The 13,150-nt window shown below is 40.5% G+C and overlaps 1 protein-coding gene and 1 long non-coding RNA gene across 3 annotated transcripts; both read right to left on the reverse strand.

The window, feature by feature from the left end:
• Positions 1 to 970: 970 nt before the first annotated feature.
• On the reverse strand, positions 971 to 11,396 carry LOC131330619 (STOREKEEPER protein-like). 2 transcript variants are annotated; one of them, XM_058364254.1, is made up of 2 exons: positions 10,982 to 11,396; positions 971 to 2,111 (listed from the first exon to the last, which is right to left on the reverse strand). In XM_058364254.1, the coding sequence occupies exons 1-2, from the start codon at positions 11,293 to 11,295 to the stop codon at positions 1,205 to 1,207; spliced, it is 1,221 nt and encodes a 406-aa protein (XP_058220237.1). In that variant the 5' UTR covers positions 11,296 to 11,396; the 3' UTR covers positions 971 to 1,204. The 2 variants fall into 2 exon arrangements, with proteins under 2 accessions (XP_058220237.1, XP_058220236.1); XM_058364253.1 differs by lacking the exon at positions 971 to 2,111 and having other exon boundaries at positions 8,919 to 11,396.
• LOC131330620 (uncharacterized) lies at positions 3,885 to 6,534 on the reverse strand. The gene is made up of 5 exons (XR_009201156.1): positions 6,347 to 6,534; positions 5,761 to 5,822; positions 5,497 to 5,610; positions 4,640 to 4,707; positions 3,885 to 4,419 (listed from the first exon to the last, which is right to left on the reverse strand). It is a non-coding gene; the product is annotated as an uncharacterized LOC131330620 (long non-coding RNA).
• Positions 11,397 to 13,150: the final 1,754 nt, after the last annotated feature.

Raw genomic sequence — 13,150 nt, forward strand, 5'->3', positions numbered from 1 at the left:
TAGGAATACAACTTCAACAAAAGAAACAGGGTGCAGATAACAAAGCCTAAAAGCAAAACAGCAGCGCTCCTTATTTCCCCGTAAACCATGAAGTCGTGAGACTAATAGAGATGAGATGTGCCAGAAGAAAAACAAAAAGAAAGATAACACAGAATCAACATCAAGTAAATCTTCCCAAAGACTAAGGTTGTATCTAGAAAAAGGGACGCGTTTAGGTCCCACTCCCAAGACTCCCAGCATAATGTGAGCAGCAACTTAATGCAAATTGTTCTAAGTCGCCCTTGTAGTTTCGGATCTAACCAAAATATGTCTCAAGGAAACACTGTACTGCCTACAATAGAAGCAACAAAGAGCAAAGGCAAAGGCAACACCGCATCGAAACCATACCCCGAGCAAAATGGCAGTTTCATACACATAGGAAATAATGTTGGAGGCAATTACATTAAGGTCTGAGGAATATCAGTTTCCACTGCTAGTATTTCAGTATAATTTCAGGCAATACGTAGTTCAGAATCAAATATAGTAATATAATAACACCATCACTTGAGACAACATGTTATTAAGATAACCATTTTCAGGAAAATAGCAGTTTTCAACTTTTACACACAGCCAACTCTGCTTGATGCTCATTATACTGAAGCTCAAAGCAACAATGCATCTTAGATTTTGTTTAAATCACCCCTTCAATCAAATGTAAAAGAGCAAGCGGGCATCAATAGTCGAGGGTAACACCGCACCTTGTGTGGCAGGAAGAATCAATAACGAAAAAAAGGCATTGTGGCAACATTACAGTCGCCACACTATCACATTCGAAATAAAATCAAGTCAACATAGTTATTTAGTTCCCCAACCAAAGCACGTATTGAAGACTGTTGAGGAACTCTATGGTGATTTCCAGTAACAAGCACAAATCTAGATAACAAGAATTACAAACATCACATCCATAGACCAAAGACGGAAAACAGAGCCATAACAAAACCAGCAATATTAAGATAAAACCAAATGAAACAAGTTCAACCAAAACAATTTCAAGGCTATTGATATAACAGTTGCTACACAGAACCACAAATAGCAACTTTAACCAAAATTGCAAAAGCCCTGTGGATTTAACCCAACAAAAAAAAACCCCATCTGCAAATCGACGACTCAAACCATTTTTATCAAAAGCATAATACTGCACCAGTGATTTACCTCCTACAAAACCCTAATCCTTCGGAGCCTTCATTGCATCCAACACCAGCTTTGTCTGCTCCTTCATCAACTCCACCCGCTTCAGATATAACACGACTTCTTCCTCGCGCAAACCCTTCCACTTCTTCTCCAGCTCCTTCGCCTTTGCCTTCCCAATCATACTCATACTCTCCACCATAAAACTCTTCACAGGCTCCTTCATTGACACATCTGAAGGCCCCTCCGTCTCAATCGACTGTTTCAGGCACGGGTAAGCAGACCAAAAAACCCCCACCTTATCCTCAACCTTCACATCCTTCATCTCTCCTTTCAATCCCTCTTTCAACCCAACAACTCCTTTCCCATTCTCTTTAGGCTGCAAAGCTACAGAATCTTCGAGCTTAACCATCTTCCTCGCTCTCTTATTCCCACTCTTCCCAATGTTCCCATTCTCATCAACTCCATTAATACTATCCTTTCCAACTCCCCACACTTTCTTCGAAAGCTCAAAGCACTTGTGCTCATGGGGCTTCGAAAAAACCGGGTCCGCCCCCTTCTCCCCCTTCCCAGCATTGATCTCGTACTTCTTCTTCAGCCTCCTAACCTTATCCATCAACTGACTCCTCGAAACTTCGACACTAAGCGATTTCCTAATAAACTCATGAAACTCACCCGTGAGCGAAGAAGGGTCCGCCCCTTTCTTCGACTGGAAGTCAGCCATCCCCTTTAGTATCACAGTCTCATCATCCTCGCTCCACAACCTATTAACCGAGCCACCGGACTTCTTCTCCTCCTCCTCAACCTTGGCCTTTTTCTTGGGATTCTTTTCATCGGTCTCTGTAACGGGGCGTTTGGCGGATGGTTTAGAGGTGGGTTTCTTGGGGTTTTCCATGGGCTTGGAAGCGATGGGCTTGATGGTGAAATCGGAGGCGTTGGGAGAGGTTTGGGCCGAGCGGGTTTCGGAGTCAGATCCCGAGTCGGAGTCCGACGGCGAGTTGGGTTCTGGGGTTTTTGTAGCGGCGGCGGCGGTTGTTGGAGTGGGTTTTTGGACAGAGAGTATGTTGTTCTGTACCTGTTGTTCTACTTCATCATCATCTTCATCTTCGTCATCTTCAGATGATTCAGATTCTGCTGTTTCTTTGGGTAGTTCTTGATTATGGTTTTCTTCTTGTTCGTTGTCGGTGGGTTGGTCATCTTCCGATGTTGATGATGAAGCGGAAGGAGGATCTTCTTCCAGGGAAGCTCGCTTCTGAGCCAGCTTCGGAGCCATCGAATCGGAGGGAGAGAGAGAGATATGGGGGCTGCGAAGGTAGGGTTTTGAGTGAGAGGAGAAGAGCAGAATAGAAGGGAGTATATATAGTGGAGTACTTGTGTAGTAGGAGCCAGGAGGGTTTTAAAGGTTTTCGTTTCGCGAGATGTAGCCGCCGCGATGGGAATGGCCCATTCGACTCACGAGGTCATACCATACGATTGTGTGTAGCGTGCACGTTGGTGTCGTTTGGACTAACCCACAACCAAACAAGAGCTTAAGGATTTGCTCACTAAGGTTTCAGGCTCAAAATTTCTTAGATGCTACTTATTAGGTTTTTAAAAAAAAGTTGTGCTGGCCTATTAACTTCATGTCATTTTTTATTTGTGTTGTGTCATGCCATGCCGTGCCGGCCCACCTTCAACCGAGTTTCGTCGAGAAAAAAATATGTGTAACAACTAACAATGTAGTATTTGTTGTGCCGTGTCTTTTCGTGCCCGTTTAGAACCGTGTTGTGTCCGACCCGTCTAAAAACCGTGCTGCTAGACAAAACTAACTACTCCCTCCGTCCCAAATTGTTTGTCCGGTCCGCAAAACGAAGACTCAAAAATAATGCACTTATTTCAAGAAAAAATTCAAACTTTTTTCATAAATTAAAAGAACTCATCGATATCTAGTGAAATGTTGAAAAAAATTTGATTTTTTCTTAAAAAAATTGTATTATTTTTACATCATCGTTTTGCGGACCGGACAAACATTATGGGACGGAGGGAGTATTCCGTAATTTGTGCATGTGTCATTAATGAAATTTAGTACAAAGGAGGAGTGAAGGAAGGTACAAGAGGCTCAAATGTCACTTTCATTTAGCCGTTGTATATTTTAAATATATTCCCGTTGTATTTCAAATCCGGGTACAAAATTAGTGGGTTCCATTCCTTTAAAAAACTACTCTATCTCTTCAAGTTAACCAACATAGATATAGCTCATTAAAAATGCATTCTTCTTTGCTAGCTAACTAAGTTTTTAACACGTGAAATAGGGTCTCATACGTGGTTAGATGTACACTCTAAGAAACAAATTTTAATTCTCCCACTAGAGATGCTCTTGGGCTTTGAACAGGGCTGGACTGGACCGTCCAATCCCTTAATGGAACTGGAGGTGATCCTCATCCCCTTTGATGATTGAAGCAACCTAATTGAAGAAGGGCAGCTCGCTTGGATGGCATGATTAGCAGCCATGTTGGAAGCTAAGTTGTGTTTAGAAGCTTTAAGGTGGTGCTTGAAATGATAAAAGAACAGCCTTTTTGATCTTTAGGTTTCTCAGCTCCTTCATTTTGGGTATCTTAGCTAGAGGAGAAAGAGAGAGGGATGTGTCATCATCATCACTTATCTCTTCTGGAGATTTTGATATATCATGAAACAAGAATAACCTTTGTGAGTTAACGAAACAAGAATAACCTAATTTAAGAACCATAGATTTTAGGTTCTCAAAGCTCGATCAGCAGGCATACAACTTGAAAGGGGGTGGGAGGAAACCATAATTGATGTTGGATATCCTTTGGCTTCTGCCTTCATGCTTCATTCTCAAGGCTAACTAAAATTCCAGTGTGCAAGCAAATATGTGGGGGAACCGGTGTAATCCATCCAACTGAACAACAATTAGAACTGCCAATCTTTGAAAAATTCAGCGAACCATGTTGGCAACAACTTTCGGCAAACAGTATTCTTGGAGTTGTACAGAGCAGCTAAATAAAAACCATGATCCACAGACAGCCCAACTACAAACTTCTAAGCTTTAATGAGGTTTAATTCTAGTTCCAGTGACCTAAACTTCAAGCTTCTTTAAGTGCACCCGTATCTGTAAGTCACTAGATGCCCAACTTCGGAGCACATCCACATCATGCCAAGTTCCAGTTCTTCTGTGCTTTCAGGAACTGAAGGCTTAGGTGAGGTCCCGGGGAGCATGCTTCCTCAGGATATTGTTCATCACTTGATAGATTTCTGTAAAACATAGAACAATCGAACTTGATCACATGAACTGAAATGTTTGAGAAAATCCCTTTTTTCTGAAAAAGGAATAGACCTCAAGCGATGTCATGACTTTTGACTGCTTGAGGTTGAAAAAACATCAAAAGGAGCTTGCACAAAGTACAATCCAACCAAAGTAACGTAATCGATTTGGAAGTTGAAAGTTTTTCCTACAAGTATACTGATTCAATACCTTTTTATGTTCGAATTTGCAGACTCATTGGTGTTTGGATCTTCTTCCCGCACATTAAATGAAGCTATCTGCAAGATAGTACCAAGCAATAGAAGTTTTTTAAGGCAAAAAGATGGACAGTAATCTTAAGACAGATAATAAGTCCACAAAAAGTACAAAACAAGTACTGGAAAGCCACGAAAAAAAGGAGATTAGAGGCAAACTGCTTAATTGTTCCTCGATTGGATTTCCTTTCCATAGCTAAAACTGACTAAAAGGAATGCAAATCTTTGCTGAGTACTATGATCAAAGCTCGTATCAGTGCCCCATTTTGGTTAGCTTCGAAACTTAAAGTCTAGCATACATTTTGGTTAACTTCAAAAGTCTAAAACCGCAATGTCCTGATAAGAGTTGTTAAAACTTTTATGCAAGTTTGCTGAATAAGAGTAGACATAACTAAACGTTTCGGCTTCCATTGGTTCATTTTGGTACGCTTTAACTTCCAACTTCCATCCTTTTTCTAGTAAAAACATTACTGATTTCCTGGCAAATATTCTAGTCTCGGATGGTTCTAGGAAAGTGGGTAAAACTTTTGATACAATTCAGTTGAATAATCCCAAATTTTTTCTCCAATATCCTCATGTTGCCGTCATATCTTCAGTTTCTATCTGCACAATCTGGTTACCTACCAACAATTTTGGCCTGCTATGCAAAACATTAATCTCTTACAAGAAAAATCACAAGATTTGGTACATAAAAGGAACAAAATAATTTTTTTGACAAGGAAAACACAAGATTTGGTGGGCATGCCTACTACACCCTCTCGGTGAGGATTTTCTTTTCATAGAGGGGAGGGGGGAGGATTATTTTGCACTCACTTTTGACTGTTCTACATGTTCTATTGCATTCTCAATGAATTGTTGGTACACTCCAGCTTCAAAGAGAGAGAGAGAGTCAATGACTCAATATTCTCCACATTTGGATTGTAATATCTGTCATAAGAAAAACAAGAATACAGACAGTAGATTAAAGCCCATCTACCACTATATTGTCAGGAATTCAGAACTTCACAGGCATTATCACTTTGCACATACAAGTTTGTAACAGGTTAAAAGGAAATAAATACCCAGGACAACAATTACCTCATCTTTTCCTCTGTCTCCCGTTGCTGCCTATTGAGCTTGTAAAGTGTAGTCTCCAAAGCCTAGTTGAAGTAATCATAGATGAAATAGGTGGTAAGTAATGAGTTTATAACTTCGAAGGCTGCCTTGGGTTTTGTTTTCTCCGTCGGGGGAGAAGTAACAGCGTTTTCAAAGCCTGGACCTAACTGAATCAGATAATGGAATGGTTTCAACCACAAGGTAAAACTTCTCATGAGGTTTGGCAGTGCCACTTTTGAGAAAGTTCGACCTGGTTTTACGATATCTATTCATGAAACTTGTCTCCAATTCCTGATTTTTGTTTTATCAAATAAATAATGTCTTTTATCATCATAGTTTTAAGGGAAAATGACGGCCCAGGATGTGTTTTGATAATTAATACCCGCCAAGGACATACTGAGAACATTTGTTAATGCTAAAAATGTCCTTGGTAGGTATTAATTATCAAAACATGTCATTGGCTGTCATTTCCCTAGTTTTTTAACCCCATTGTGCGATACAGGAAGTCTGGTCCAGTACAGCAAACGTGCTAAAAAAAGGCTTTCTAAACAAACAGATCTTATCTTACCTCTATTCTGTCCTTGTCATCCAATCAAGAGCAAGAGAATCGTTGATAGGAGGAAAAAGCAAAATTTTCATCAGCAGAAAGATAGAGAGTTATGTAAAAACAAGTTTTTGTGCCCATTCATTTCCCCGCTTATTCATTGATGTATTGAGAGAGAGAGAGAGAGAGAGAGAGAGAGAGAGAGAGAGAGAGAGAGAGAGAGAGAGAGAGAGAGAGAGAGAGAGAGAGATGGCCATCTTTTCCGGCATTTCTCCTTCCTGATTCAACTGCTTGAGCCTTCCGGACAAATACTGCAATTAGAAAATTGATATCTGGTTACCTAAATACACCTGCATGAACCTCATGCACATACTCCAAGGGAAAGAGAGTTAAAGATTACTTCCGGTATATGCCTGCATCCTCGGAGAAGTATCAAGGTTGGGAAAAAGAAAGAATCAAATATGATTACTTAGGCGAGCACACAACTTAAGATATATCAATATAATCAGAAAAGTAAGATGTTGTAACCAAACATACCCCCTTTCAGTTCGTCAGCCCGGCTAATAATTAGAAGAAGATATCCTCAATGCTTAGCCTCGAACCTAAACGTTGACTAGGTTGAAAACCCCAAGTATAGAGCTAGGTCATTGTCAGCATAATATCCAGAAAGACCGGGATCGTACCTAGGGAGCTTCGAATATAGCTAGTTCAGATTATAAATTTCAAGGTTTGCGGCGTTTAGACGGCCAACTTTCGGTTTTGCTTTGAAAGGTGGAGATCTCTCTCTTGAAAAGACTAAAAACGGATTTGATTAACTAAAAGAAGCAAGTCTAGAGATCACCCTTCCCGTGACTTAGGCCGCTATCGATTCTTGAAGATAACTCAAGTGAGAGTCACGACCATGCGCTCTCACCTGGAAGATTTAACGTTGAATATTGTTTAAATCAAATGATATAGTTTTCCGGAATAGAGATAAACTCATTTTTAGCACATTTATTGAAACCTATGAGTGACAGAGTTTCAAGCATGTCGTGTGCCAAGGTTCATTGTCTAAATGGCATCAAAGAAGTTAACAACTCTAGTTTAGACCGAAAAAACACAAGTTTAGTATATTCTGGAACCCATTCTTTAAGCCCGAGTTTACGAGAACGAATAACAACCTAAATCATCAGGAAAGAGTCACCCCAAGCCTTAGCCAGAAGACTGCTCACACATACTTGAAAGATTAAGGATAAAGCCAAAAATGACAAACATATTTAACCGATGAAAACGAAAATAAACTTGATATTAAAGAAGATCCAAAGCATAGCTACAACATTAATGCTTGAGAAAAAAAATTGACCAACTAACTAAACTTACTTGAGTTCTTGAAGAAATTAAGCTAGAGCAACAATGGAGTAAAAATCCTAGAGAGAATGGAGAGATACAAAAAGCTAGATAATGTCTAAGGAGGGAGATGGTGTGCTATTTATACAATCAGCATTTCTCTCTACAAATATACCCAAAAAAATTAGACTTTTAAAGAAAATTTTTCATAAATAGAAAGCTGATAAAGAAACAAATATCTTGGTCGAAACGCATTGGTATTGATGCAGACGCCATGGATCGATACCAAAGCAAAAAGGCATAGATACCCTCAGTAAACCACTGGTATCGATACATTTTTGCCATGGTATCGATACCAATGCTGTTAGTGATTTTCCCAATAGACAATGGGTATCGATACCTTTTGACATAGTATTAATACCCCTAGTTCTGTCCAAAATTGGGACCAATTGGTATCGATATCTCATTGACATGGTATCAATACCAAATGGCTAGTGACAGATTCTAGACTTGGTCTTCCTCCCTTGGTCTTCCTCCCTTGGCCTCCAAATATCCCGGGCACCACCCTCTGGTGCTTCATTTCTCAGTTCTTGGGACTCGGTGGCACTATGCCACATGGCCTTGGGTACTCACCCTCGAGGGTTATCCTCGGCATCAAAACCCGCCTTATTCTCGCGGTTTACCTGAAACACTTACAAAACTACCTTACGTGCAATATCGCATAAAAATGGCAACATATATTTACAAACACAACACACTAGAGGGCTTAAGCACCAATAATATACATTATTCATTATTGGGTGCTTATCACACCCCCAACTTGAACTTTGCTAGTCCCTAGCAAACAAAACATAGAAACAACGAAACTACACAATCCTTCCGACAAAACAACTTAGGCACATGCTGACACCATATCCAACTAGCAAGAGTTCAAAACCACAACTTTTATTCTAAACCACAACTCGTAGCTGAAAACTATTTGAACAACTAAGTACTAAGCATGATCTAAGCAAGCATCCAAAACAAGTATTCGCATTCAAACGAGGCTTCGGATTTTCCAACTAATATGTACGCAAAAGCAACCATATCCCACAAAAAGTGCTCGAAAATAGGCCTGGTGAACAAAAAATGCCTCGCCTCATATGTGGAAAGCGCCATTAACTGGAAATTATAACTAAACAATTCAAAACTTATTTACCGAAAGTAAAGCATGCCACAAACTAAGTATGCAAACTATCAAACTACGAATCAAAACGGAATCAACGCGCACTAAGGATCAACTAAGGACTTAATAAGCATATAATGACCATGGTTTCAAAAGAAAGTTAACAAAAAGGGTGACGGCCATATACTTGCTCGGATAACTACCCCTTGACCGCCACCGACACAAAAGCTACCAAGTCAAAGGCACATGCCGGCCATAGCAAAAACATAATACGACTACCAATAAACAACTACTAATTAAAGTTAGACTAGACAAACGGAAAGAAAGGGGGTGGAATGTCAACCACCCAATACCCCGACCAAGTTTGAGGATTTTCTAACTTCACTACCATGAGGCCTCCTCACTCATTCTCCTCCTCCTCATTCCCTTCTCCCTCCTCACTGCTATTGGCCACCTCAACTTCCGGAGGTGCCTCGTACCTCTCATCCGTAGTGCTTGCAATGTAGCACGTGTGCCAGCTCAACTCGCCTTGGAGTTTCCCAATCTCCTTCATCATCTTCTTCCTCTCCTTCCAATCCCTCTTTTGCATTTTCAAGATGGCCACATTTTGGCAAAAGATCTTCCTCAACCAACTTTCCAGCGGAGCTCTAGGTCTGGGCATCGTATACAAGGATCCTTTGGGGGGAGCGGGAACCGACGGGCCTGCCCCAGAAGCTTTGGATTGGGACTTGCTCTTCTCCAAAACAGAAAGAGTAATGTCCCCCGGGGAAGGTTGGTCCAATTTAGCATATTGTGACCCGCGCACTCCTTGGTCTTTCAAAATTCCAGTGATCATGCACGGGAATGGCATACGGGCCGAGCCGATAGTATTGCCTTTAAAATCCACCAATTGTTCAAAAATGCACTTCGCCCAATCCATCACATAGTTGTCATGCATAAACACATACAACAACTCCGCGCTTTTCTTCGAAGGCTTACTCTCTGTCCCACGGGGATAGAGATTGTAATGCAAAGCTTGGTTCAACACACGGTAAACATCTCTAAACTTCCCCGGTTTGTGCGGAAGACTTGCATCGTTGGGATTAGTGTAAAGGGCTTGGTTTATGTCATCTGGGTCAATCGGCTCGGGTTGAGGATAGTTGGTGACTTCCGGAGCGGGCCTGATATACTTCAAATATTTAGCTATTGTACAGGCATCCACCTCAATAACCTTGTTGGCTACTTTCGAAGTAATTTTACCGGTGGCCAACACATTCTCAATATTCATTTTCTGATAAAATTCAATAACCCCCTTAGCATTATAACCGTCAAGAGAACGAGTCCAGAAATTCAAACCTCGTTTGGTGATTTGCTGAATGCTAGCACTGTCCTTGCCCAAACTCATCGCGTGGACTCGCCTCTCACTCTTGAAGCCCCTCGCCGCCATCTTCGCTTCCCAATTGGTTTTCAAATCAGCCGCCATTTCCTCTCTAGTCCTTCTCTTGGGTTTTTCCGGTCGACCCGGATGAAGATCCGATTGTACAAAGATCTCATCAACCTTCACGCCCTTCATCTCTCCTTTGAATCCCTCTTTCAACCCACCAACCCCTTTCCCATTCTCTTTAGGCTGCAAAGCTACAGAATCTTCCAGCTTAACCGTCTTCCTCGCTCTCTCATTCCAACTCTTCCCATTCTCATCAACTCCATTACTACTGTCCTTTCCACCACCCCATACCTTCTTCGAAAGCTCAAAGCACTTGTGCTCATGGGGCTTCGAAAAAACCGGGTCCGCCCCCTTCTCCCCCTGCCCAGCATTGATCTCCTTCTTCTTCTTCAGCCTCCTAACCTTATCCATCAACTGACTCCTCGAAACTTCGACACTAAGCGATTTCTTAATAAACTCGTCAAACTCACCCGTGAGCAAATATGGGTCCGCCCCTTTCTTCGACTGGAAGCCAGCCATCCCCTTAAGTAATACAGTCTCATCATCCTCGCTCCACAACCGATTAACCGAGCCACCGGACTTCTTCTTCTCCTCCACCTCCTCCTCCTCCTCCTCAACCTTGGCCTTTTTCTTGGGATTCTTTTCATCAGTCTCTGTAACGGGGCGTTTGGCAGAGGGATTAGAGGTGGGTTTCTTGGGGTTTTCCATGGGCTTGGAAGCGATGGGCTTGATGGTGAAATCGGAGGCGGTGGGAGAGGGTTGGGCCGAGCGGGTTTCGGAGTCGGAGTCCGACGGCGAGTTGGGTTGTGGGGTTTTTGTGGCGGTGGTTGTTGGAGTGGGTTTTTGGACATAGGGTTTGTTGTTCTTTACCTCTTCTTCTTCTTCATCTTCGTCTTCAGACGATTCAGATTCTGCTGTTTCTTTGGGTAGTTCTTGATTATGGTTTTCTTCTTGTTCGTTGTCGGTGGGTTGGTCATCTTCTGATGTTGATGTTGATGTTGATGATGATGATGAAGCGGAAGGAGGATCTTCTTCCAGGGGAGCTCGCCTCGGAGCCATCGAATAGGGGAGAGAGAGAGAGAGAGTGTGTTTTGAGGAGTGAGAGCAGTGTAGTAGGAGGGTTTCGAAGGTTTTCGAGAGATGTTGCCGCGGATGGCCCATTCGACTCGACTCACGATGTCATACCGATAGATACGTTGTGTGTTTAGGCGCCGTTCAGTTTTTTTCATTAAACATTCTTTTTAAAAAAAAAAAAAGTAATTTCAAACTTAAATATAATAAAAATAAAAAATAATTTTTAAAATTTTTTTCACAGTTAAAAATATCTCAATGAAATCTATTAAATAAGATCTATATTAATAGAAAAATTATTTGTGTAAACACATAATTTTGAATTTGAAATTACCTTCCTTATCTAAAAATTCTTTTTTTATGAAACTGAAACATAGGCTAGTGTGCACGTTTTCTTTTTTTTTGATCGGCTAGTGTGCACGTTGCCGTCGTTTGGATTAAACTAAGGTGTCGTTCGGTTCAGAAACGGGTCTCCTCATTGGATTTTAGGTGGAGTATAAATTCTTTAGCAGTGTATTCTTTACATCGCCGGTATAAACATTTATGTCCTCTAAATCAATTACATTACGCCACGTTGCCATATTTTATTAATTGGGACCACTGTTTGACACGTGTCGCAATACAATTGATTTAGATGAAATAAATGTTTACACCGGCGGTGTAAAGAATTTATTCTCTTTTAGATGGGTTTGGATTGAAAAGTTAAGTACTAACTTATTTTTTTACCTTTATTTAAATTTTTTTTGCTTTTGTTTATTTTGCGTCAAACTTTTGTGACTTATTGATTCGTTTTGACAAAAAAAATCGGAAAAATAAAAAATTTTGATCGAAACTCATAATTTTTTGAATAAAAACAAAAATAAGTCAATAAGTCAACCTATTTTGCTTATTCTTGTCTTTTGAAAAAAAATTATGAGTTTTGATCAAAAAAAATTTACTCTTCTAATTCTTCTCGCTAAGACGAATCAATAAGTCATAAAAATTTGACACAAAATTATCAAATACAATTTTTTTTAAATAAAGACGAAAAAAAAAGTTACTATTTCAGTTTTAAAGCCAAATGAGCCCAAAGGCATGGGTGTAGTTAGAGGTGTTAAACAGGCCGAGCCTCCGGAATTTGCTTCATCAGGTTTGAGATTTATGAATTTGCTTTTTCCTAAGATTTTAGTTTCATAACTTTGTAGGTTCTATCAACTTTTTTGGAGTCAGTCTTCCAAGATTAGTCAAGGCGCGCGCAAGCTGGACCAGACACCTGAATTATAAAAAAATAGGTTGTGCCCTGCCGACCGGTTAACTTAATCGTGTAGTGTTATTTTTTATTCATGTCATGTTGTTTTTTAATCGTGTGTTGTGTCATACCGTGCCCATGTCAGCCCACCTCCAATCAAGTTTCGTCAAACAAAAATTTAGTGTAACAACTAACTTGATATTTGTTGTGTCGTGCCCTGTGCCCTTTTGAGCCCGTATAGCTAGAACCGTGAGATGCCTGACCCATCTAAAACCGTGTCTGCATAGTGTCGTGCCCACATTAAAACGTGTTGTGCAAGCCCGGCTTGTTTAACACCTCTAGGTGTAGTACAATCCGAGCAATTTTCGACAACTTGAATTGCACACTACACTCCTCTAGTACACCTCTACACTACAGTACAGACTACAGAGTCCCTGAGTCCTTTCAGAGCACACGTCAATAACTCCGAATGTTCTTTTCTTTATTGGATCAAAATATTAGTTCAAAGCCACATTGTTGAGGAGGCGAAAAGAATTGCTTCAAGAACCAACTCCAAAATATATATACATATATATATATATATATATATATATATATATATATATATATATATAT

Source organism: Rhododendron vialii, chromosome 6a (assembly GCF_030253575.1).
Source record: "Rhododendron vialii isolate Sample 1 chromosome 6a, ASM3025357v1".
In the NCBI taxonomy this organism is placed as follows: domain Eukaryota; kingdom Viridiplantae; phylum Streptophyta; class Magnoliopsida; order Ericales; family Ericaceae; genus Rhododendron; species Rhododendron vialii.

Bases quoted from the DNA above. Each gene is read 5' to 3' on its own strand.
- LOC131330619 (XM_058364253.1), bottom strand. From the start codon at position 11,295: ATGGCTCCGAGGCGAGCTCCCCTGGAAGAAGATCCTCCTTCCGCTTCA.